Source organism: Falco rusticolus, chromosome Z, assembly GCF_015220075.1.
Source record: "Falco rusticolus isolate bFalRus1 chromosome Z, bFalRus1.pri, whole genome shotgun sequence".
In the NCBI taxonomy this organism is placed as follows: domain Eukaryota; kingdom Metazoa; phylum Chordata; class Aves; order Falconiformes; family Falconidae; genus Falco; species Falco rusticolus.
This window is the reverse complement of record NC_051210.1, coordinates 62651108-62677575: the sequence shown is the minus strand read 5'-3', so window position 1 is coordinate 62677575 and position 26468 is coordinate 62651108. Positions and strand designations below refer to the sequence as shown.

At 39.0% G+C, this 26468-nt stretch overlaps 2 protein-coding genes across 6 annotated transcripts in view; one reads left to right on the top strand and one right to left on the bottom strand.

Moving 5' to 3' along the window:
• Positions 1-17608, top strand: part of KIF2A (kinesin family member 2A) — a 42126-nt gene extending 24518 nt beyond the window's left edge. For 3 of the 4 annotated variants that reach the window (XM_037373984.1, XM_037373983.1, XM_037373987.1), the window contains 8 exons: positions 157-361; positions 3667-3777; positions 7545-7612; positions 9306-9419; positions 10526-10676; positions 12281-12382; positions 14697-14832; positions 16672-17608. In XM_037373984.1, coding sequence (XP_037229881.1) covers positions 157-361; positions 3667-3777; positions 7545-7612; positions 9306-9419; positions 10526-10676; positions 12281-12382; positions 14697-14832; positions 16672-16757 — 973 coding nt within the window. In that variant the 3' untranslated portion in view covers positions 16758-17608. The remainder of the gene's footprint in view (positions 1-156; positions 362-3666; positions 3778-7544; positions 7613-9305; positions 9420-10525; positions 10677-12280; positions 12383-14696; positions 14833-16671) is intronic. The other variant, XM_037373985.1, reaches the window with a different exon arrangement.
• Positions 17609-19884: 2276 nt separating this feature from the next.
• DIMT1 (DIMT1 rRNA methyltransferase and ribosome maturation factor) lies at positions 19885-26422 on the bottom strand. 2 transcript variants are annotated; one of them, XM_037373992.1, is made up of 12 exons: positions 26331-26422; positions 25924-25997; positions 25381-25467; positions 24935-24996; positions 24734-24827; positions 24595-24644; positions 23668-23791; positions 23467-23559; positions 22643-22707; positions 22287-22350; positions 21688-21794; positions 19885-20511 (listed from the first exon to the last, which is right to left on the bottom strand). In XM_037373992.1, the coding sequence occupies exons 3-12, from the start codon at positions 25399-25401 to the stop codon at positions 20469-20471; spliced, it is 723 nt and encodes a 240-aa protein (XP_037229889.1). In that variant the 5' UTR covers positions 25402-25467; positions 25924-25997; positions 26331-26422; the 3' UTR covers positions 19885-20468. The 2 variants fall into 2 exon arrangements, with proteins under 2 accessions (XP_037229889.1, XP_037229888.1); XM_037373991.1 differs by having other exon boundaries at positions 26279-26409.
• Positions 26423-26468: the final 46 nt, after the last annotated feature.

The window sequence follows — 26468 nt, the reverse complement described above, 5'->3', positions numbered from 1 at the left end:
ATCTCTAGTGTCCACAAGAACGTTAGACATGTGGTCAACAAATGTGGGAAAATACAGGACTCTGCCCTGAAAAAAACTAATGTTCTGAGGTTAGTATGTTTAATGTGTTTGGTCCTTTGCCTGTTCCTATGTCCTTCCCTTCTCTTCTGTTCAAAGGACATCTGGCCAGACATCTGCAAACGCACACTCTTCTCGAAGCCATGCAGTGTTTCAGATCATTCTCAGAAAGAAAGGAAAATTACATGGTAAATTCTCTCTGATTGATCTGGCTGGCAATGAAAGAGGAGCGGATACTTCAAGTGCAGATAGGCAGACACGACTGGAAGGTGCAGAAATTAACAAGAGCCTTTTAGCACTCAAGGTAATTGAACTGTTTCCATCACCTTTGAGTAGGTGGATACCTCTTACATATTACAGCAATGAGTGTTTTTGCAGACTTTGCTTGTCTACATTGTCTGCTGATGCGACAGGTAAAATAATGTATTGATTTTTCCTCTAAATGCCTGAAGAAACACTGCAGAAACATTGTGCTATCGACTTGCATGTAATTCAAAAAAAACCCAACCAAACACAACAAACCCTTCAACAAAAAGACCCCAATGGCTGAATTTGAAGATTTTTATTGATATATATCTAAAATGGGAGGACAGGTGACTGACTTGAGTATTCAAGGTTTGAAATACTAACTGGAAATATTCTTACTGAACTCAGTTGGTTTTTTTATATATATAAAAAAATATATTAAATTATTTACCACTGTTAATTAATTCAGTAAAGCAGCACAACAGCAACTTATCCAGAAAGAAATAACAAATAGATTGAAATAACCCCTGAAAGTTGGAATCCTTTTTTGACTGCTCTTCCTTGTAGCAGATTGTCTGATATGGTTACTTTACCCATTTTCATATATTAATCCAGGACGCATCAAGAGAACTGAGAAATACTATTTAAATATTCATATGCATTTTTTTGTTCTTTGTTTTATAATGCTTGAAAGAGGTTCAGTCTAAATAGGGAATGTAATTTTTTGATCCTAGCTGGGAAAACAACAGTTTTCAATGTCTCAGAACTTACGTCTGTTGTTGTTTGGTTTTGCATATGTTTACCCTCAGCACCACCACTGTGGTTTTGATAAAGAATCTGAACGCCCAAATCACTGTATTTACTTTTTTATCCCCAGTATAAACTTAGGGGAAGGCTTATATCTGACTAAGCAGATCTCACAAAACACCACAACATTGTAACCTATAGTGTGCCATTACAAAATTGTGTGGCACATGGAAGAATTGGAAGCTACAGTTCCAAAACTGTGGCCTGGTTTGATTTAGCACCAAAGTAAATAATGTGATTATGTTGATGTTATCACTGGTTTCCAAATATAATTGAATAAAGCTGCTTGATTTGGTTTGGCTTTTTTTCTTTCTTTTCAGTTTTACTTGTTGATTTTGTACTGGCTAGTGCCTTCAGTGCAATACCCAGACAACATACCTAGTTAATTTTCATAATTACGGTAGAAGGTTCTGCTGCTGCTGTACTAGTGATTGTGGTCTAAATTATACAGGGAAGGGGAAATAAAAATTGGTGGAGGTCTTGCAGAGGTCTAAACAGCAGTACCAGAAGATACAATGATAGGCTAGTCTTTCATTTTTCTTCTATCCCAAAAAATATTAACACAGCTTTTCCCATTTGTATTCAAGATTGAATGTTAATGTCATGTTCAAATTAAATAAGTGTGCTCTGAGTGGTCTTTGGTGCTAATCCAAGATTTGCTGTTTCTATCTGGATATCAGTCCTGTCTTAACCTGTTCAGATTTTTGTTACAGGAAGTTATTTCTGTAATGTCTCTACGTGGAAGTAGTGTTGTCATTTTGTTACCTGGTTGTCTGAGCTGTGATAAAAAGCAAAAGTAGTTAAAAACTCCATTAATATAGAAGCTGGAAGTGTCCTCCTATAATCCTTTTACTAATAAGGAGATAATCCAATTCAGATTTTTCAGGAGTAAGCAAAGTAAAACTTACTACGGTAAATTAAAATATCGTAATTAAACTTGCCGATTGTCATATTAGTAATTCAACACACACTTGATACTTTTTCTAGTTTGTAATGTCACCTGTTGAAAATCTGTTGTCGCTTTTCCTGTCTAATCTGCTTTTCTCCTTATGTAAGTATAATAATGTACAAATCTTAAAAATTCAGAGTGCACTGCCTTGCTCACCTGTAAGTTTTTGAGTCCTTTTGAGCATTTGCATATGAAAAGCACATTCAGCAAGCTTCAGTCTCTTTGTCTGAGCTGTGTCCATTTTATGAAATTCATATTACTGCTGAGTTTTTTCAATATTCACTGTAGTTAAAGCCAACTTGCCCGTGTGTGTGTTATGTTCTCTGTGTCATGGCAGTTTTCTTCTGAGCCCATTTTTAGTTCTGGTCTATGCTGTTTCACAATTGCAATGCATTCTTGGATTATCATCCCACAGTTTCTACCCTGACTTCTAGAGGAAGCCGTTTCTAGGAAATTTCAAAAGGCCACAAGGATATGGCTGCAGCCGGAGGATTAGCTGAACTACTGTAGAACTATTCCTGTAACACAACATCCATTCTGTCCCTTAGTGCTGCTAAAACAAAAGCTCTAATTTTAAAAGCTTTTGAATTATAGTTGTTTGAAGTTGTGTGTACAGACATATTAAAACTGTATGAAGGGAGCCGTGCTTCTAAAGAGATGCCTGTACACAAAGTATTAATGCAAAGGCAGAAACTGGAATTAATAATGAAAATAATGATAACAAAAAAATTTAAATGTAAAGTTCGTTTGTGTAAGTAGTGTTTTATGAGTTGATGTTGGAGCTCTGAGTGGGCAGAAGTGATCTTTGGATTAGTGGAGTCCTGGTTTTGCACTGTTGTATTTAGTTGCTGCTTTTAACTTCTATAGTTACTTTATAGATGTAAATATTATTAAATATTTCTCACTGGAACTCTCCAACCAATCGCAAATACTAGTTTAGTCTCATAGCCTTGTGAGCAGAAGAGGAAACTTTATCCTGTTTTTTTCACAGGAAGAATATTTTAAAGCAAGTGTCTTAACTGTCTTAATACTTCAGCGTCTTCCAATATTGAGTATATCAATAGAGAACTGTGCTTACTAGGTTTGTGAGCTGCGGATGCTTTCAGAAAGTTTGTTTTCTTCTGAGCTATAAATTAAGTCATTGGTAGAGGCAAAGTCAAAGCTACTGCTTTTAGTTGATAGTCAACACATGCCCCAGTCCCCACTGCTTCTGCTGGTGGAGGTTGTTGTTCATTCAGGTTTTTGCAGCTGATAACCAGAAGTAATTGTTAGTCTGGACATTGAACATCCGCACTGATTTTTTGTTGTGGTGGTAGTGGTGGTTACAGTAGTTGTAAACAGTTTGGATGTTTACATTTACATTACATTTACAAACAGATTAAAATTTTTAGATTCCGAACTCCTTTTTAAGTTCCTACCTCTTCTGAACTTAATGAGAGGTAAAAGCCTAACCTGTCTTGAATGCAAGCTTTAATGGTAAATTTTAATGATATTTTAGGGGACAGCAAAATAACTAAGGCTTGTGGCTTCTGATTTTGAATTGAATTTGTATTATATTTATTCATCCCATGTTAAAGAAAAATGCATAAACCTATTTGTTCTTTCAGGAGTGCATTAGAGCCTTAGGCCGAAATAAACCTCATACGCCCTTCAGAGCAAGTAAACTTACTCAGGTACTAAGAGATTCATTCATTGGGGAGAACTCACGTACCTGTATGGTAAGTTGATTTGGTTAACTGTTTGGTCTAATAATTACAAAGAGAAAAGATGCTGGGGATTTAGGCTTTTATGTTTAAAATTGGTCTCGTGCTACTGGCAATGTGTTGGACTTAAGTTTATCCACTAACACTATGTGGATCAAGACTTTCATTGAGACTTTTCAGATAACATGCTCCCTTCTCGCTTTTCCTTGGCCTTTTTTCTTATTTTCTATTTTCTTAATTTTCTTTCTTACTGCTCTTTCTAGTTTCCTAGCTAGGCACCTAGCTAGAAAGACTTCTGCCTTAAGAGGTTTGGTTTTTTGTTTGTTTTTGATAATGTCTTAATTATATGAGAGTATTGTTTGACTCAGAATTTTGGAAAAGGTGGTGTAGACTGGAAGTATGGTGGTGAGTTAAGATCTTAGTGACAAAGACTAAAGTTGGTATCAAAGACAACAGAATATGCTCTGGGTGTTGATGGGGAGATAATTTGGATAGATGGGATGAATGGTTGTATATTGTATAAATGTGCATTTGCATCAGACAGTAAAACAGAATTAATCAGATGGTGGAAAGGACAGATAAAACCACTGATGTCCAGTTGTTTTTATTTATGCATTCTTAACATTTCTCCTTAAAGAAATGCAAGCTCTTTGTAGTGGTCACCCATTGCTAGGCTTGTTTGTGTTGGTTACTTTTGGCAGACTCCTGATTAGTCTAGAAACCAGAGAAGCCTTCAGACCACATGAAAACCATTATGTTGGGGCAGCCTAGTCTTCCCATTAGCTGTTAGGTATGGTTCTAATTAAAAAATGGAGGTGAAATAGCTTTTAAAAAAATCTTTTTTCTCCTTAAGTCTTCTGATGAAAAGACAGGATTGTTTTCTTTCCCACTGAGACATACTTGATCTAGTTGAATATGTCCCTGTTCGCTGCAGCAGGGTTGGACTAGATGACATTTAAAGGTCCCTTCCAACTCAAACGATTCAATGATTCTATAACTTCATAAATCCTGTACAGGATCAGAAAGCTAAGTTGTGCATCTTCAGCTAGTGCATCCAGACAGCTTAAGAAGGTTTGGAAAGGTAGCCTGCTGGATGTTATTCTCTGTATGTAGAATCATTAACATTTGTGAATATTTCTTGATGTTCTCACCATCACCCTTACCCCTCCTTAAAGTGCTAACAAGCTGCCTTTGTTTTGGTGAAGCTTTTTTATTTAATTATTACTCTTCTGATAGTTGTAACATTTTTTACCATTCAGATGTGTAAGAATGCCATTGGGAATAATGCATGATATATGGATGTTCAATTTCTGATAAAGCTTGCATTCTTTTATATTTAATATGGTTCTAAATTAAGCAAAAATATCCCCTCTAAAAGTGAGTAGAAATATGCTTGAAATATTTCTTGTTTTCTTACATTTTCTTATTTTGTCTTAAAATTCTGAAGAATTAAGAAAACCCTTTCATGATGAAATGTTTCAAACTCATTCTTCTGTTACTCCTTCTAATACTGAGAAACTGTAGTTTCTCAGTATTAGACCACTTGTGACATTCTGATTTTAGTCTTTGTTTACATGTAATTTTTGTCAAGGATTTCATCAGCAAAATTTATTCTTAATTTATTTGGTAATTTCTACACTTCATTTTTATTTGACTTTCATCATTAACGGGTTTCCTGTTGCAATTTTGAAAGTTAGACCTTTGAGGATGAAGCATTCCCTTCTGTATTTAAGGTTAAACATGATTTGGAAATATATCTTTTTTAATTTCATAAAAATATTTGGAAAATAGCTTCATAATGTGAACAGTTATGACTAGGATCTGCTTCATTCTAAAGGAATCCAGAGGCATACAGTCAGCATAAAAAACTTGTTTTGGATGTTATTAGTCATTGCAGTTTTACTAAGTTCTTGTCCTTCAGTAGTTTCAAAAACTCTTTAGTTTTGAAAGAGTTTTGTTTTTGAAGAGTTCCACAATAGGATAATGTATCATCATCTGGAATTTGCAAGGTAGCTACATAGAATAGGCTCATTTTTCAACCAGTGCTGCATCTTTGTGTTGCATCCCTGACATGCTGAAGTACTAGACCCCTCAGCCTGCTGGGATGGGAGTGGGAACCTGCAGACTTCAGTGTCCCAAAAGGGCCATTGATCCCACTGTGATGGCTTATAAGCAATGCAGACACATTTGAAATCGGAATAATGGTAATTGTGAGTCTTAAAGATATTCCTGTCCATAAATAGTGCAGTTTTTCCCATCCTCACTTGGAATTGGGAGGGAGGAAGCAAGCAGCAGAGAGGTTGGGGTTCTCCTGTCCCTGCCTGGACTGGGCTTGTTGGAGGAGAACGATGTGTGATGTAGTGGACACTTCTGTTCAGCAGACTGAGTCTTGTGCATGGAGTCTTGTGTGCTGCATTGGGTATCCACACAGCTGATGGCACCTACAGTGGCACTTCCTTACAGCAGCTGTACTTGGAACGCTTCAAAACAGAGCGACTAGTCGCCTGGTGTTAATGGCAGGTGCTGTGTTGGGTATGCTCTGAAACTTGAACTGATGGAAGAGATGCATACTTTCACGTTAAATGAGTTTGGAAGGATTTTAAGAACTTGAGGGTTTTGTTAGCACCCAGAACACTTTATAAAGAGACTTGCAGTCAGATAATCTTTTTAAGGCTACACTTGTTGTTCTCGTTAGTAACCAATGTGTACCAGTATTAGAGGCTTAAACTTAAGTTTGTATGGTAGCAGGCTCTTCAGACTTTCTGACTGACTCCCTCCCACCACATATTTTTCCTTTCTCTCCAGTAGAAAAAATGCCTCTCAGGATGACTACCTGTGCTTTTGTACAGTAATGTCAGCAGCAGGAGGAAAGAGGAGACCAGGATTATCTAGTCTTCATCAGTTTCAGTCTCCTGATGCTGTGCTGCCACAAAAAATATTAGTGTGTAGGATCATAGCAGGAGGAAAGAGGAGACCAGGATTATCTAGTCTTCATCAGTTTCAGTCTCCTGATGCTGTGCTGCCACAAAAAATATTAGTGTGTAGGATCATAGAAGTGTTTGTCCTGAGTAATGTCTGAAAGGAGCACAGTTGAAAAAATTGGACTACTGAGAGAAACTAGGACAAATTATGATGCCACTGCTTCTTGATCAGTTATTTTTGCTGAGTGCTGGAAGGAAGGTGAGATCTTCAGGGTATTTTATTTAAGTGGAAAAGGAAAGACCTATAGATTCCAAATACATCTGATAAGTTAGCTCTCAAGTATTGTTTACAGAGAACTTCGAATAGAGAAAAAAAAATCTTTACTTAAACACATACTTATCTTTAGTATTAAGTACAGTTTTGGACTGTGGCCAAAAAGATCTCAAATCAGTGTGCAGTCTGTTTGAATGGAGAGCAGCCTACAAAGATACATTAAAAAATAATCTGGTAATTGTTTTCAGGATGTATTAGACTTTCTGAGTTACATACTTCCTTTATTGAGGAGTCTTAATTTTTTCAGTTAGTTTTGCATTTACAGATTATGTTACCAAGACAGTGAAAGGGGGGAAGTTTACTGAATTTCTGTGAATTCTTAATATTCCAGGTCTGGTTAAAATACTTAAATTGAAGCTTTTGACTTGACTCTATCTCCTTGAGGTGGCATTGTATAAGTACAGCTGTATATAGTAGATAGTTTTTGTAGAAGATCTCAAGTGAAACTGGAAATTAAAAAAAAAAAAAATGTAGTTACCTTTCATCTGTGCAAAGTGATTTATTAATGTGTGGCTTGTTTTTTCCAGATTGCTACGATTTCCCCGGGGATGGGATCATGTGAAAACACTCTAAATACATTAAGATACGCAAATAGGTATGGAAAATATTATTGCTTATAGCTATATCAGTTGTTGATGACAGATAATTGGAATAGTGTTATTGAATGATGTATAATTCTTTTAGCTACTTGAATAATTTGATCACACTTGCATTTCTTAATAAGCTTAAACCCAAATTACTGATCTGGGCTCACATTTGATTTAAATAGTTGCTTTTTACAATGTAAAATAGAATAAGTAGAAACTGCATTTAAGCCATTATCTAGAGATGGATTGCAAGGAATGTGGGAGGTGCCACAGTTAGTTTTGCCCTGGCTCTGGAGGCACCATCTCTTGCATGAGGGTAGTCAGTATTCATGATGATTCCCTGGGCTGTTAGCTGAAATGCCTTTCTGCAATGTGTTTTTTTTTTTTTTTTTTTAAATCCCCTTGGTGGAATTGCATGCAGTTGCTAGTGTATTTCGTACATAAAATGAAATTTTATACTTCCCAACTCGGGCAAATATCTGAGACCACTGAGTAAAAAGTCTTATTATCCAATGGTCACTTTATAATCAGTGTAGACAAATTTGAACCTCCAGAGGCTAATGCTGCAGTTCTGAGACCTGTACTGCTCTCTCTGGAAGTGTTTGTCTCTCTTCAGTGAGTGGTAAAGAAGCCTTCCCCTGCTGCAGTTCTTCGTTTAATGTCTCTGGAGATGGGGTGATCAGGTCCTGCGAGTCTCTGCAGTCAGACCTGCAACCTAAAGACCCCCTATGCTGCAAAGAACAAAGTAGGCAAACAAGACTCTGGGCCATCAGAAACCCTGGTTTTGCCAGAAGACACTACCATCTAGTGGCCTGCTTGCCCTAGTGAAAGAGCAGAACCACATCTCCTCTTTGGCTGGGCACCCCGGCCAGCCACTAATTTGGCACAAAGGGCTGCTAGAAATGCTTATCACCCACTTCTCTCTGTATCCAAATCTCTCTGTGTCTGAATCAAGGTAGCTAGTAGCAAATCTGCCTCGCTTAGACCAGCTGTGTGATTTTCTTCCTGGTGAGAATGAGGCATCTACTCCTCTTACAGTAACATAATAAAGGATCTTACATATTTGTCAAGACTCGTTGGGTCTTTTACCCCTTAAAGAATACATACTCCAGAAAAAGACACTGCAAAAGCAATTAAACACCTACTTTTTAGTATACTAGTGCTGAAACTGTTTCTCCTCATTGGTGTTAAATTTGTATGCTGTTGTGGAGTAAATGCCTGTCACTGTAAAGTAGCTTCATGTGTTTTGTGTAGTATTTTAGTTTTTTCTAGCAATGTATCATTTTCATAGTACAGTTGGGTTTTAGGTGCTGAACACCAGTGTGTGCGCAGCTTAAGATGGGGCAGAATAAAATGAAAGTTTTGTAGTTGTGGTTGTTTGACATTTTAAAAGGAGCCATTTGGTGAAATATTGAATGTAGAACAAATTTTAACTGCACAAACTGAAATCTGAAATTACTCTTCTGATTACACTGCTATTACAGTCCCCTGCAAATCAGCAGCACTGGGTTTGTTCAGTTTTGTTAGTCATCTGTAACTTTGTTTACAGAAGATTTGAATATGTTGGCACACTTGTGTTTTCATATAAAAATAAACTAGTTAAACTAGCTAAAGAAGCATGCTAAACAAAAGAACTGTCATTTTAACTGTGTTTATGAGAACATTTTTCTTTTAATTTGCTGGTGTATTTTGCTGCTGCAGAGTAAAGGAATTTGGAATTAGTCCTTCGGACATTCCCTTCTCACAGGGTAGTGGCAGTCGCTCTGATCTCTCTCCTTCCTATGAGTATGACGACTTTTCTCCTTCAGTCACCAGGTCTACTTCATTCTATACATGGAATCTTTATTTTTAAGTTTTCTTTTTGGCCATGTAATTTTACAGACCCAACCTTTCATTAGACCCCTTGCCTGAAGTCACACATACTCTTGTTTTTATTTTGTTTGGCAGGTGATGGTTCTGCATGATCTGCAGTCATCTTCCCAGTATTTTGTTCACCCTCCTTAAACATCCACACTCTGTATCCAGGCTTGCTAGTTTCCTTCATACATTTTTTAAAAAAAATGGTGATGTCACCTTTGTACATTTAGTGGACCAAATCTGACAAGTCTGTGTTAAGGGTAATTTGAATATCTCTAAGAAAACAATTTTCATACATACATATTGTTAAAACTTTTCATCACTCTGAAGATGAAAACCTGTTTACATTGTTGTAAATAAGTGCTACTTGAAAAAATATTTTTTCCCTTTAAGAAAACCTATGTTCTAAAACTTGGTATACTTGCAGACTTTGATGTATCTGTTTCATAAACTTGCTTTTAAATGGCCTTTTTTTTTTGACAGTCAGTATCAGTCTTTTAAACAATTTTCATGCTAAAAGAGCATAACATTTTATTAAGATATTTTCACCTTTGAAATTATTTTAATTAAAGGATTGATTTATTCTCTGAGATACTTGGTTGCAGATTATTTTTCCTCACAATGCTTGGTGGATTTGCTTATGACAGCTAGTGGGGTACTGATTGACCAGTTTTTTTAAAGCACACTTGTGTGCATAGAAAAAGACAGGCTTAGGGTGCTGAACAAACTTTTCTTTCAAATATTACTCACTTGTTAAGGAGTTAATATTGAGGGTTTGGAGGTGGTTGCCCTCTTAAAAGTATTTAGATTTTAGTTGGAAAATGCCTCTTGCTAGAAGGTGGACTGTAATGCACCTGTAAGTAGTTGAAATTCAATGGTCCATGCTTTTTAGCAGTTGGTCAAACATCTTTTTGTCACTAAAGGTACATTAAATTTGTGAAGCTGACATCATCCTCCTTATTAAATGAATTAATTGTGCATAAACCCGTAGAGCTTTATTTTTTGTTGTGACTTTTTTACAAGTGAAGTTACTAATTCACAAATGAAACATTTTCTGCTTATAGGGTGAAAGAGCTGATGGTTGAGCCTGGTGCTTCAGGAGAGAGCCGTCCCGTTACACACCATGCTTCCAATCAGGTCGACGACTTGGAGGTGCAGTGGGGTGTGGGGAGCTCTCCTCAGAGAGATGATCTCAAACTGCTTTGTGAACGAAACGTGAGTTATTTACAGCATTAGGTGGAAAGCAATGATGATAAATACAGTGGCAGAACAAATCCAGAGTAACGTGTATTTGTAGTCTGTTAGCAAGATCATTAAGTAAAGACAGCATGCCTCTTCACTCTTTCGCTTTATGGTTTTGTTCATTCCCATAACAGAAAAAGAAACGAAACCAAAAATGTTTCTTCAAGTGTGAGAGGAGAATGTGTTACTTTTATCCCTTGCAGGTTGGTGTTTTTAATGTCTAGGCAGGGTCTGCTCTAGTCTCTGGTGTTCTTTAGTGTGCATTTTTTCCTGTATAGCTTCAGATATTTTTAGGCAGTTAGAAGTATCCTGGGACACTCATCTGAATTTAACACCCTTGTGTTTTTGAGCGTTGTTTCCCCTGAATGCCACACCCATTTCAATCGAGTTTCCCTTTCTTTGCCTTTAGAAATCTAGCTACCCATCATTCCTCTTCCTGGTGTTCAGATTTTCCTGGGGTGAAACCCCAGTGCATTGCTTGGCAGAACACATTATGTTCCCAGCACATCTGTCCGGGCTGCAGGAGTAGGTTGCTGGGACATCTTTTAACAGGCATTTTCCCCTCATTGCCGATTATCGGCTCTAGTCCTGGTTCCTTAAATGTTCAACAGGGATTAAAATTTGATTTGTGAAAATGCTGATGAAAGATAGAAAAGAAAAATTCTTACTAACTATCCTAAGTTACTTTCTGTCTTCTCAGATACTTCATGGTGTCTGCTGTATTTCACATTTTAGTAACTGGCTTTTCTTCCAGGACTCTTTATTTTATAAGAATGTGCTAGTGACTCCTAGAGCTTCCTACTAGACAGTCCTTCCAGGCAGATACCCTTCCATGTCATACTTTTTCATTGTTCGTGTGGAACTAAAAATAAATTTTTACAGTATGTTTTTAAAAAGATTTCAAAGGCATCATATAAGGAACTATACTGACTTGCTGAAACCTTAATTACAGCCTACGTAATGCTTTCCCCTTTGATTGCTAACTCTTCGTTTCTAAAGAAGCCCTATTTGCCCGTTTGTAAATCCATGTTATGCAGTCTTCTAATTTTAGTCACTGTGTACATTTTAGACTTCCCACTTTACATTCATTCCATTTTTTTCCCAAAGGATCAATTTTATTTTGATTTCCTGAAATGTATTGAATACAATTGCTGTTCTCTTTTTTTGAAAATTGTTTTCTGTCTGTTGCAATATACACACAAAAAAAGCCCTGACAGAAAACCAGTGTTCTGTAGGCATTAAAACCTATTAGAAGTTAGCCGCCTTCTTGTGACTTCCTCTATTACCATTTTACCTTGTTTTTGTAATGTGGGATATTCTATTTTCTGGTATTCACTAGGATTAGCGGCTGGAAATTTTTACTGAATATAAATTAAAATTAACTATATGAGTATTTTGAATTTATTGCCCTCTCCACATATCTCTGGAGATTCTCTTGGTAGAAGTATTAAATTCTATTTTTGACAAGTTCTTCCTTCTGCATATTTATTTTATCTTCTGTGGAGAGATGGATCATGTTCAATGTATTTCCTGTAGCCAGTTTTTTCTAGACTAACAAGCTTAACTATTGTTTTTAGGAAGAGGAAGTTTCTCCACAGTTGTTTACTTTCCATGAAGCTGTGTCACAAATGGTAGAAATGGAAGAGCAAGTGGTAGAAGATCACAGGACTGTCTTCCAGGTAAAAGATGGAGCTTTACTTTCTTTTATCCTAATCTAGGAATTCAGGTTTTCCCAGTGAAAGTGCATACTCTTGGGAGATGTAGGATGTCATCTGGTCATTCCATTGCTGTCAGAGATTTCTAAATTGTTTTATTATGCTAAGCCTGTTGTGGCAAACAAACAGGGATAGATCCCATAACCACTTACCTTTTTCCCCATGATGAGAGAGAAGCATATGTCTGTATGATCCCAGAAAATAAGTAAAATGTTCCTTTTCTTCTTAAGAAATATTCCTAACTAGACTGCATTCATTGTAAGAAAAGTTGCTGTTTTCTTTTTACTATTTTTACTGTTCACTGTGTTTTTTGTTGGAGTCTCTTTTTTTTCCAGCATTAGTGACTGTGATGTTTCCTTAGTTACAGGGAGTTTATTCAGATGGGTTTTGACATTTTCAATTTCACTGCCAATATTCCTATGTCAGAGCTGAAAATTAATAGTAATGTTTCTATCACCAGCATTTCTGTTTGGTCATCTCCCTCTAAGATACTGCAGTACTCCCTCCAAGTATCTGATCTGAGTATCCTTTTGTGACATCACCCCCTGCGAGATCCAGAAGAGACACATATGTTTCTAATTGCCTGTTTGCTTCCTTTTTTACAGATAAAGGTTTTCACTTGCCCTTTGGGGTCTTTGGAAGGAATACTGCCCATGCAGTGTAGTGCTGGTCAGCGCCATGGAGCCTGTTATATTCACAAATAAATTGTAGCAATAAGTATGAGTTACTAGTTTTCAGAAGGAAATATTAGTTGCTTCTGTTTGTAACCTTAGAGTCTTCAGGCAGACTGTCTGTTCGGCACATCTGCTGCAAGCAAACAGCAGACTATTAAACCTATAGGGAATACACACTCTTCTCAATTTAGATATCTAACTTGGTGGAACATTGATGTGTGTTCATAATACAGCAGGATGCTAAGTAACACATTTTACAACAGATGTAGAGATTTAGTTATTATGAAACATCAGCCCCGAAGTAAAACATGCACAAGTGTGGAAGTCATATGCCATATGCCTAAGCTGTCTCCTAATGCTTGCAACTTCCGGAGAGACAAGCTGCATTAGTGAAGATGTTACTGCCTCTGTGTGTCCATCTGGCCTTCTGCTGGAGATTACTGCTCCTCCCAGCAGCCACTGGAAGGAAACGTGTTTGAGCTACAGCTCCCTTTGTTTGGAGCGTAGCTTATTCATTCATGCTGTGGGTGGAGGTGGGCTGCACCAATACAAAATCTACCAGCTGTACCAGGTAGAAGTTGTCTTCTGTCAGCTTCCTCCTGGAAGCTCCTCATACAAAACATCTTTCCTAACCAAAAGGTCTAAAATAGGCCAACAGAATGAATCATGCTCTAGAGGTGTTGGTCTTCCCTTGTGTCTAGGATGTACGAGTTTACATTAGATGAGATTAATCCTATCCCGATGTAAATCCCAATCTGTCCTAAAAGCCAGAAAATATACATGGAGCTTGGACCATGCTTTCAATATTGGGCTACTGTGCACAGAGGGAAAGACTTAATTTTAGTATTTCAGGCACAGCATGCCTAGAACTGTCAGCTGCTTGCTTTTTTTTTTAAATCAAAGCATTTCCAATGGGGACAGTTCTCCTGATCGGTTTTGCATGGTTCTGTAACCCTTAAGATGCTGGTTGCATTCTTCTTTGCTGCAAGACTTCCCCCACCCCCCTTCTTTTTTATTTTTTGTAATACTTGCAGTGCAAAGATGCCTAAGAGCTGCTTTAACCAACCTTTACTGTACTTTTAAGTATCTGGGGAGTTAGCTCATGCAATAGTGAGCTTAAAATAGCTGCTCTTTTATACAGCTGCTTTCCAAACTCTCCAAACAGAATTGTCTTGGCTCCTTGACTGTATAATGACACTATGGTTACAGCCAGTGGCAACCAGCCCATACTTAAGACTGAAGTCTGACTTCTAATTTCAATACCTGTTAGAAGGGATATAGTCGTGACGTAAAGTTCTGTTGAGTTTCTTAGGTTTACAACCATGTATGTTCTGGATTTGAAGAGAACTGGTTACCTGTTAGTGGTGTGACTGCTGGCATTAAGAAACAATGTAGAAAACATACAGTATTGCTGAATTAGGAATAAGGTTTCAGTTTTGCCAAATTAACAATAAAGTTTAATATTAGGATTGAAATCTGTTACATTGAGGTGACTAGAAACTAAAAAGTGTGGTCATGTTGAGAAAAGGTCTAATTGAGCTCTTTGTCTTGAAGCTTGTCTTGAAATTTTGCTAATGTATTTAGTTTTTTTAATTTTTATCTAGGAATCTATTAGATGGCTGGAAGAGGAAAAAGCTCTTCTTGCGATGACAGAAGAAGTAGACTATGATGTGGATTCTTACGCTACCCAACTTGAAGCAATTCTAGAACAAAAAATTGATACTCTGACCGAACTTAGAGGTAGATTACTTTTTAATCACTTTTTTTGTGTATTATTAGCATGTGTTTTCATATGGCATGGAGACTCACAGTAATAATGAGGAGGGGGAAAAGAGTGTAGTTACGTTTTAGGGTCTTTTCTCCCTTGTCCTGCCCTGTGCTCAGTTCATCTAGTTTTTAGGAAGAATTATCTGCTTTACCTCTAGGAAGTATAAACTTGATCCTCCAACTTTCCTTTTCTTTTCCTTTGTTCCAAAACAATAGAGGAGAGAAAAAGAAAATCCAAATGAACTCTGTGAAAAAATAAGGTAATGCAATGAGGAAAAAGGAGCAGGAATTTCCAGTTCCTGCTCTGTTGCAGTCTGCAGTGCAGCAGGGAGCTGGCCGTCATTTTAAAGATTTTGCTTAAGAGTAGCATCAAGCTGAGTAGCTTGGTTGTTCGCTTACTTTTTGCTTCAGTAGTCTTTCTGCCTGAATTTTGCCAGCTGCTTTGGTGAAAAACAAACTGGGGGTAATTCTTAGTGCCCAAAATTGACTCTTGCACTTGTCTTCAAAAACCAGCTTGTCAGCTTGGTACCTCATGGGAGCTGAATTTTTAGGTTTAGTTTCTGAAACTCTTTGGACTCCAGGAGATTTGCTATACTGGTAAAAGTTCAAGGGTGAGGTTGGGGGCTGAGGGGTGTGGGTCAGTTTTTTTCATCTGTGTTAAAAAACTCCTTATAAGATAATCTTACTCTTTACTTAGTCTGAGTATGTTCTCTAAGTTAGAAGAATACATCAAGCAAATAAGATGTGGCCTGCTTGCCCTGTAAGCATGCATTGGTGCCAGCATACTTTAGCAAAGCATTGGAGGTACATTCCTTTGCTTTTTATGTATGGATGATGGCCTCTTCTTCAGAAGAAGACCATTTGAGGCACCAGCAGTGATAAACACAGTTTAGGTGACTTCTTGTTCTTTGAGAACGTACTAGATACTGCTTTTGAAACAATGTACTGGAGGTAAAGGCTATCCAAGAGATTATTGCATCTTTACAAGCAGCATGATGCATATATAGCTTTACAGGAAGGAAGAACTGTTAAGTCAAAAATTCATTCTCCCAGTATCTTGTGTGTTCTGCTCATGGCACATAATGATCACAGAGTATTTCAGCTTTTATTCCTGTCACTCTGGAACTGACACCTTTTATGCTGTCATTTTAGTTTCCTTCTTCCCATTCTTGGCAATGTGACTGGGGAATGGAGGGGGACAGGAATAGATATACAAAAGGATGCCACACTTCCTCTCTCAGGTTTCTCCCATTCTTGTTATGGTTACAGTGAAATAAATGAATGATGTATGCATCTATTTTTGTTAAATAACTTCCAGAATTTAATCACAAATGCTTTCCCATTCACAGAAAAACAGGAGGGGGTAGAATTTGCTCCACCTAGTTTTAGAATGTACATAAGTGCCTGATTGTACACTAAATACAGTTGTGTGTGCCTCTAAGGATGGTTTGGAAGGTGCTAGTAAGGAAAAGGATGCATCTGGTGTGTATCTCCCTATACTCTTAAGTCAGAAGCAGAATTTCAGTGTCAACAGGTTACATGCTGGGAATGAAATTGTGCCATTTCCAGACCTATCCTGCCTAGAAACAGGGGTAGCATCTAAAAAGGGACTAAGTTGCTAAGCAGCCTGTTAGCATGGCGAGTATTGAATTGAAGCTTATATTAATCCCCTTGTTTGTGGTGTCAGCTGTTTTGTGTGGAGGAATGTTCTTTGTTGTGCATCAGGGCCGGGCTGTGGAGCATCAGGGCTTTGTTTCAAGATCTGTGCTGGGCACAGGCACTTCATTACTCATTCTCTCTTTTTCATTAAAGACAAAGTGAAATCTTTCCGGGAAGCTCTACAAGAGGAAGAACAGGCCAGTAAACAGATCAACCTGAAAAGACCACGTGCCCCTTGAAGTAGGCCTTTGCTGCTAAAGGAATCCATGAACCTGTACTGCTGTAGCACACATTTAAAAAACCCAGTGGCCGTAAGAACTCGACTACTTGAAAATGTAAAAGCGTTAGAAATGTCTGTGGAAATGTCCTGTTTTAGTCATCTGAATGACATTTTCAGTTTTGTGTGAAATGCTCCTATGATGTCTACAAAATGCTTCTAGACCAGACAGCACAACCATGCAGGGTTTAGATCTGTGCAGCACTTTGTTTAAAATATTTCTTTACGTTTGGGAATATTTGCCATGTTTTTAATAATGAAGTAAAACTGGCCATTGAAAAGTCAAAGAATTTCCTTTTAACAATGGTCAGTTTTGTTACAAAGACCAGCTGTGCAGTTTTAAATTGTGTTTGCATGCATGCACACCTCACTAGTGGCTGTACGTAACTTGTCTGGTACAGACAGCTGTGCTTACCTCTAGCTAGTTCTGTGCCTTGATGAAGGCTACTTAACCCTAAACATCCTCTTTTTAAAGCACAGCCTTAATAAACAACATTCCTTATTTGTCAATATAAATTACTTTAGCGTGTGCACATTTTTAATGTGTTCTCATACTTTTTGGCTTTTTTAGTGGCTAGTTTGATTTCACAAGGATGTGCCATATCATTTGAACAGAAACTGCAAGAGCTGTTGGAGTGGACAAACAGTTGGCCTTTCCATCTTCCTTGCAAAAAATCTGGAATTTAGATTTATTTGAATACCATAAAGAATGGTTATAGAATTCTAACATTTTATCTGTAAAAAAAAAAAAAAAATCAGAACAAAGAAACAAAAATACAAATTAGTTGATGTATAAAAAAGGCTAATGTTTAAGTACTGAGGAGACTTGTATCTTAGGATAATGCAGATATACAGTGTGTGGTATAGTGTGACAATGCTGTCAGATTAAAGGTACGATCTGACTTCTGCATATGGATAGGATAACTGTCAAAGTTCAGGGATCCAGCTAAATACATACATATTGGCCTTTCACATACTGTTAAAATCTGGCTTTTGATGCATGACAAACTTACATGTACATTAACTGTAGTTTGAGTAGCACTGTTGCTTTAAAAACAAGTAGCCAATACCTGTTTTTCCCTTTGTACCATGCCGGCAGCTAAAGTGAGGTGAAATTGCGCCATATGGGGATTATGTACAATACCTCTACCTAGCACCAACAGAAATCTCACAGGCACCTGAATTCTCATGAATCGGTGCCATGTGTATCAGCACTTCTTGGGTGGTGGTACTTTTTATTTTTGCAAAGCAGTATGCAAAAAAGATTGACCTTTCATGTAAGAACTTCTTGTCAGATGAACAATTGTAGACCTTTCTGGGAGTTCTCCCTCTTTCTAGGAGTTCTTATTGGCACTTTCCCTGGAATTGTTTAAAAGTTAACTTTTGGAGTAAGAGCCAGTTTTTCCCTTTCCTTCCCTTTATTCCCATCAAGGCCTGGCACAAAAAGAGAGTTACATGAGCCAGGGATTCTTGTAGCATTTGTTTGTATCTCCCATACAAAGGCAGGCCATCAAGCTCTTACTGCATCATGGTTAAAAAGAAAAAACAAACTCCCATGTGTAAACATGAAAACTGAAACAATGTTGATTTTACATAATGTGTTTGAAAAAAGCTATTAAATAAAGTTAATCAGAATTCACTTCTCTGAAAGTTCTGTCATTCTTTGGGAAGGGTTTTACTTTGTAAGCACGTTGCAGTTACTGCTTTTGAAAGGGTCTGATCTCAGAATGAGTATTTGCTTCTGGAGCCAACTCTTCTGTACAAATTTGCCATACAGAAAGACTTTCCCCAGCACACTGCCCTGACATTAGTTTTTGCAGCAGGTCTGAGAAGAAATGCCACATATCTGAGCATAATTACTTTAAAAAAAAATATGAAAATGGAGCCAATAAATACAAGTCTGCTTGTGTTAGCAGATGATGGTACAGGTTGTGTAATACCTGAGGGTTTCTTTGAAGCCGCTCTAGAGAAATTGTACTTTGTAAAAAGTCTCTGAAGATTGAGACTTCTATGTAGAGGAAAAAAGTGGCTTCCCTGCTATTTGTCCATGGAAGCCACAACCAGGCTGTGGTTTACAGTGGCTTCTAAAGAGGCCAGGAAGGACAATTTCAATTTCAGCAGCTTTTTACCAAGCCTTGTAAATGAAGTGTCCTGTCAGGTAGCAGATGCCACCTTAAAGCTGTGTCTAAGTCATCCTTTGTGACAGAGCCCACAGTAAAGGTCAGATCTACAGATACTGAAGCAGCAAGACTCAAGATAAACTGATACAGCACTGGAGTATATGTGGTCCACTACCACAATGGACTAGAATTACCTGGAACAGGACTCAGACAAGCTTTTTATTCTTGGCTTCCATCCTAGAAAAGCATTTAGGAAGTGTGATGCCAATCTTCAGCATTTGTTCCTTCTGTACTACTCTGAGGATGTTGCCGTGGCTACCTACATCACCCATGTACAGTGAAGCAGCACTAGAATCACTGAATTATTAAATAAGCAATTCAGCCTTCCAAGACAACCTCTTGGGATGCCTGCAAATTCACTTTTCTAAATCAATGGCGCTTAAGGAACTGACGTTAGAGGTGTATAAAATGAAGCTCTATCTGCTTGTTCCCCACATACTGTTGTCTTATGGAAAGAAATAACATTATATACAGTAGTTAATACAGAGTCACACAGTCACCCCTGCACGATACCCCAGGGTTAACAATTACTTACTTGTATGACAAAACAAAGTGGGTTTTTGACAGCTGCTATGCAAAGGTAATGCAGACTTCCTTGGGAAAAAGTCTGCCTTATTAACAAATATATGTAATTCAAACTATATTAAGACACTCACAGAAAGCTTTGATCTATGCTAAAAATCCTCCTTACCTTGAAGGGTGACAGTCTTGCAAAACCAGCTGCTTAAATTTACAGTTGACAAAAAAAGCCGCTTCTATCTATGTTTTTATGAGCAGTGGCCCTTGGGTAGTTTCCTGCTGGTTCCTGCAATGGTTTGATGACAGTAAGGAGGGGTAAAGGAGATGACACTAGTAGTTTCATGTACCTTAAGAAAGATTTCTGTAAATAATACCAAGACCACCACAAGATAAATGCTCATGTTTATGAGAAACAGTTACCAGGATTTCTCCAAGAGAAACAGATTACTAACAGACTTGTAATGCAGGTTAGCTACCAGAAGACAAATGGAAGAGACAAGCATTTCAATCAAAAGGAAGTGTTTAAATGCACTTTAAAACAAAGAACAAAATCCCCCAAAAAATGGAATGACAACTGTTTTTGTTGACCAGACCAGACTGCTGGTCAACTCAGGCTGAGTACTGTGCAAGAATATACTGAGGTGAAGTTTATGATGAGAGAACAGATTTCTCTTATGATGAATTTTAATTCTCATGAATTATGGCAGCATCAATCCACATTATTTGGTATATTTAAAAATACACTCATGTGGATGTCCAGCGCCTCACTTCAGTGATGAAAAAATTTGTTGCTTTTAAAATAGAGAGCAGCAGCTTCTTGCCTACTATCTGTGATAAAATTCCACGTAATGTTTTAGAACTGGAGCATGTACACTGTATTCTGTTTGTTGCTTCTGCAAGAAGAGCTTGTCCTGCAGTCACTCTGCCTTAGGCAAGACTAAAAATACGGAGCATCCTTCATCTTCTAGTAGAATCTATGAGAAATGGATGCCTTCTGAATTGAAGCCATGCAGCAATCTGAAAGAGTGAAATACTTAGGTTAAGATTTCTACGAATTTATACTTCAGCTTAAGGCACTTCTAAAAATGCTGGCTGGCAAAGAACATACGAAACTAGCATGAAAGCTGCCATCACTGTTCAACTGCAATGAAGAACTGTTATAAATCTTAGAACTGGCAATTGGCAATTTTTCCATCTTGGGGATGCAGGTTTATGTTCAGTGCAGTTAGTTATATTGTATCCTATCAAGTTTACTACCTTTCTTTAAAGAGCAGTAGCTGCAGTGTCATGCTGAGAAACAAAGGAATTTTTATCTTAAATTTGGAAAGGATTTGTGTTGCCACTTAAATCAACTGACTAGAAGTCAAAGCAGAATACAGCAATTAATTACTCAAATTTCCAAATTATGCTATAGACTACAGTCTAATCCTGAAGACAGAGACGGGCTGTGTAATTCTCCAGTGAAATTATAACACATTTGTAGGATGGTTAGCGTTGGAAGGGACCTTAAAGATCATCTAGTTCCAGCCCCCCTGCCATGGGCAGGGACACCTTCCACTAGCCCAGGTTGCTCCAAGCCCCATCCAGCCTGGCCTTGAGCACTGCCAGGGATGGGGCACCCACAGCAGCTCTGGGCAACCTGTTCCAGTGTCTCGCCACCCTCACAGTAATGAATTTCTTCCTAACATCTAATGTAAATCTACCCTCTTTCCATTTGAAACCATTACCCCTTGTTCTATCACTTCACACCCTACTAAAAACTCTCTCTCCAGAATTCCTGTAGGCCCCCTTTAGGTACTGGAAGGCCGCTTATAAGGTCTCCCTCCCCAGAGCCTTCCCCTCTCCAGGCTGAACAACCCCAGCTCTCTCAGCCTGTCTTCAGGGGAGAGGTGCTCCAGCCCTCTGATCATCTTAAAGCCACTTTTGAAGGAGACACAGAAGGGTCTAGTACACACATACCAGGAATAGGGATCTTTGTATCTAGTAGTTTCTCAATACTGTAAGCAGCAGCTAAAATACAGTTTAAGTGTTTACTCATGTTCAGAACTGGAAGGAAGGAGCGTCTGGTATTGAGAAGAACACACTAGTACTCCTGCATAACCTAATACTAACCTGTGCTACGCAGGTACAGATGCAGATAAATTTTGAAGAAACTTAAGAGGGAGGCACAAAAAGAAAAAGACAGAAAAATACCTAATGAAATCATCTATATCCATTGAACGGGCTCGTTTTTCAGAGTAACCAGTATTTTTTAGGACTGTCTGTATTTTTTCTGCAATTTTGAAGTTTTCAGGTATTTCCTGTCAATGGAAAAATAGGATACAAATTCATTTTCTATTCATAGCACAGAAAAGTGTTCATTTAAGTCATATATTCTTTCCCTGCTTTTAAAATAGTTCTTCTTTCAAGTCACAGAAATAAGCTGTGTTTTCTTCTTGTATGGATTATTGCATTCTTCTGTTCCTGTATCTGAATTCTTATACTTTAGCTCATTCACTAAAAATGAATGAGAACAGTATTGCTAAGCAGACACAGAAAGCTTCCCTACTAGATTAGTAAAAGTCCTTGAGACATGTATAAGCAATGTATTAATAACATACTCAGCTTTTTCACTGAAATTTAGTGCCCTTTTAGATTTTTCATTAAGAGGTAAGTTCCTCCCTCCCTCAAACCCTCTCAGAAAATGTTTTAACATGTTAAGCTTTTCATTGTTAATTTTTTACTCTTAAAAAAGTCAGTATATAGGTCACAGTACACAGAAATAGAATCTGATATATTTGAAAGGAACTTACTTTATTATGTAAGGAACAATGAATTCGGTAATTATGATCCAGCAATTGCTCTACAGCACCTGACCTGAGAGAAATAAAAAGTTTTCCTTTTAAACTGAGCTTCAGCTAGTTTTTTTTACTCGATTAGTTGTTAATCTTTACTATAAATCTGACAACTACACAGAGCTGTTCTTTTTAAACAGATGCCTAGTCTTCGGAAAGAAAAAGCTTATGATGGCAGCATAAATCCTCCATCATGGTTTACCTCTGATTGTGCTGGCATGCATATAATGCAGCTATTTATTCAGTTGCACAAAAGCAATGGTTAACTGGATAGGTTCTCAAACTTTGAAAAGACTTTAACAGGAGTTACTTACTTAAATGCTGCGGAGAGTGTCTTGTTTTTCCTAACAAAGGCTATCCTTACCAGACCATCCCACTCCTGAAATCAAAAGTTTCAGAATTTACAGAAAGAAACATACAGCTACTACAAACAGGAACAGTCACTACTGACTGTTTCACAGTAATACTGAACACAAAGAAAAATCCTTCAGGAAAACATCTTTCTAAACAATACAAAACCAGTCCTGTCTTGGACGAAGCAATACAGAGGAGGTATTTCACCCTCAAAAACCTCTGAATTGTTCTTTTTTGTACCTAGGCACTACTGGCCAGATCTGATGTGCCAAGAATGGAGATACCTGGAAGAAAATACAGCTAACCTTAGTCAATGGTACTGAAGATCAAAGCGTTTTAAAAGTAAATTTTACTATCCTGTAACATCTGTCTTCTGAGAATATACACACTCATCTGAGAATAAGGCTTCTCACAAATACTCCTTTGATCATAACAAATGAAGCCATCAGCCAGAAGGGTCTCTGGGAGATATAAACCACAATGAAAGGGATGTTATTACTAGCAACTCTTCAACAAGGGGATGGGACCTCAGTCTTGTCAGAAATACTGTAAACAAAGCTGTACCTGAATTGATGGTGGCACATTCAGGTAAGATCCTAACGCAAGCCTGATCAGTAGAGGAATAAGTGTTTTGGATGTAAGTAAATGCCAGTGAGTAACTGGTACTTAGCTTAGTAGTGAAAACAGCAGATGGAACTATATTACATTAATAAGTAGAAAGTAAAATGAAATTAAGTATTACCGCTACTACGTTATACTGTTATTAGAGCATACAGTGCTTTACCTGGAAGTTGATAGGTGGTGGCGGGTTCTTTGGCTCTATTCTGACAACACTGGATTCGACTTTGGGAGGGGGCCTGAAGTTGTTTTTTCCAACCTATTAGTCATAAGTCAGGCAGCTGTATGAATAAGCAGCAAATCCTCACATTCCTAGAAACATTCTTCTACCTTTAATAGCTCTGTTAGCTAACGCAGAATGATGTACCTTCATCAGATGGTCCACTCGAGCTAATAACTGAGTATTAATAGACAGTCTGCAGTACAGTTTAGTTCCTGGTTTTGCAACCAAGCGAAGTGCAAATTCCCTTTGAAACATAAGTATTGCACACCTGAGAAGAACAGAAATGAGAAAATGTATTCTAAGTAATCAACTTTTATGTCAAAAGCCAACAGGATTGTCTCAGTGCTTAGAAGCAATGAAAGTTTGTTATAAATGAACTCTGCCTTAATTAGCTCAAAGTGCATTAAAAAAAACCTGCAAAACTTGGTGAAACCATCTAAATCTCCTTAAAGCTACAACAGACTTTGATTCTTTATACTGCTAAATAGATCAGGATCAAAGAGACAGAGGGTAGTCTCAGAGTTTTGTGCCTGACTGTAACAAATCATTTTGAATAATTCTACCTTAAGTCCTTCAAATCCAGACTCTCTAGCTCTAAAAACTGACCAGTAATGTCACTAGTATTAGTTAGCGCTTCAGTGAGAGAAATCAAGAACTGAACAGACAGAATACCTGGGCAGTTATATTTTCAGACCAGACAAAAGGAATTGTCTCGGTTTTGATGCTACCCTTTCCACTCTTCCTTTCTCACGTAGGACAGCATTTGAAATGCTATGATGCCCTACTTACCCCTGGAACAACAATTAGTTATAATACTAGTGTAAAGAAGTGCAACTCCGGTTTTCATCAGCTGGACACTCACTGATGCCAAGACTGAATCTTCTCCTCATGCTTAATACATTGACATAAACTAATTTCCAGGCACCAGCAGGTTTCACGTTACAGAAATATTTTGGCACAGCTCTGATCCATCAAACTGGTATTTCAGAGAATGAAAAAAATTTTGGGGAGTATTTTTACAACTATTTTTTTTGTCTATCAGGTAATGCAGAGCTCTGTTCTTCCACATACCTGAAAAAAGGTCTATGAAGCAACAACTTGAAAACAAAAGGTGAAGAAATCTGAGGAAAAGAGTAGTAACATTAGTATAATTTCTGGGCAATTATCATTCAAAAAGAAAAAGGTTTTAACCATGTTGTTTAGCCCATACCTGGTAAGGCAGGTTAGCCACACATGCATCAAAGAATGGTAAGTCCGTTTTCAAGATATCTCCAACCTTGATCTCAAGTCTGTTTGCCAGACACCTGGTGGAAAATAAGCTGTAGTTATCCTCAGAGACACCTGTTGCCAAAGTTTTTGCCCAAGCAGCCCTACTGCATTAAATGCTTGCTATTTTCACATTGATACTTACGTGCCCTGGACTCTCTTCTGAAGTTCACCAACAAGTCTAGGGTCAATTTCACAAGCAATAACCTGAAAACAAAGTATATATGTCTGCAACTTCATACAACTCCTCCTAAATGAAACTAAAATTTCAGTTGTAAAAAAATCCTGTATCTCTTGCTAAAGGTTTGAAAAACTCTTAAAAAATCCCTATTAGGCTATGCACCCTCCTGGCTCCTCAGAAACAAGTGAGCCTTACCACATAAACAGGTAACAGCAATATACTTTGACAGAACCGTACAAGAATTACACGAATATTTAAGAACTCAAATGAGTTATGCAAAAGTTAAGAAAAATACCTATCAAGTAAGTCTTTTATTTGAATCAAGCAGATGAACATCCTTATATCTGCCATAGTCTAAGCCACAATGTGGTTAGAGCTTGGGAAGGCGTGGGGGGGAAATTCACACTCACTTTTTTTACTTTCTCCAACATCTTCACTGTCAGGTTACCAGTTCCTGGGCCGACTTCCAGGACGACATCTGTGCGTCGTAGGGCTGCCTAAGGACCAAGAGCATCTCAGTTATTTTTCTAGAACCCGTTTCAAGCAACCATTTAATTTTAAAATGAGAGGTACAAGCAGTGCAGGAAAAAGCTGCAGTCAGCTAGCAGAGGCGCACGAGCATCATCTGGAAAGGGACGCGAGGGAAACGGTGAGAACAAGAATGTCTTAAAGCCAGTTTATGAGAGACCTTTGGAAATGGAGAAAAACAAGCAAACAGCCGCACTAACAAGCCATGCAAAAAAGGCAGTGTCGGTGCGGTACGTGCGGTGAAGGACCCTCCGCAGCGCCCGCTCGGCCACACTCGGGGAAGGCGGCCGTGCCCGGGCCCCGCTCTTCCCTCGCCAGCCCCCGGCCCGTGCTCCCCCCCGGCGCCAGCCCACCGGCCCAGCCCGCCCCCCTCCGGCCCAGCTCCCCCAGCCCCGGCCGCCCCCCGGGCCCTGCCCGCCGCGCACCTTCTCGATGATGCTGTTGACGACGAGCGGGTTCTTGAGGATGTGCTGGCCGGCGCCGGTGTTGAAGAGAACGCCTAGGGCGGAGAGCGGCGTTACTCCCGCTGCCAGCCCGCGCCGCGGGAACGCCACGGCCGAGGCCGAGGCTCCTCCGCCGCCAACACGGACGCGTCTCCCCGCTCAAGCGGCGCTCCCCGCCGGGAGCCTCCCACCCCCACCGCTCCCGGGTCGCCGGCGAGACCGCTCCCAGCACCGCGGCGCCCCCCGGACAGGGCCGAGAGCAGGCCGCGCCGGGCGGCGGGCCCGGTCCTGCCCGCCGTTCCCAGGGGCGCCGCCGCCCAGCCCGTCCCGCACTCACCGGCGGCGCAGCCCTCCCGACGCTCCTGCCGCGCCCGCTTCCCCGCCCGCACCTTAAGCATGGCGGCCCCGGCCCGGCCCCGCTCCCCGCGCACGTGCCGCGCGGCCCCGCGGCTCTCGGGCAGCACCGTGGCGGGGGCGGGGACAGCGCCCCCAGGCGGCCCGGCGGTGTGATCGCGCCGCGCCGTCAG

Excerpts from the sequence above, each read along its gene's own strand:
- DIMT1 (XM_037373991.1), bottom strand. The coding sequence starts at position 26,339 with ATGCTTAAGGTGCGGGCGGGGAAGCGGGCGCGGCAGGAGCGTCGGGAG. Across the intron at positions 23,560-23,667 it reads GAGTGGACCATCTGATGAAG|GTTGGAAAAAACAACTTCAG; the intron begins GTACATCATTCT and ends TATGACTAATAG. Across the intron at positions 20,512-21,687 it reads GATATAGATGATTTCATTAG|ATTGCTGCATGGCTTCAATT; the intron begins GTATTTTTCTGT and ends TCACTCTTTCAG.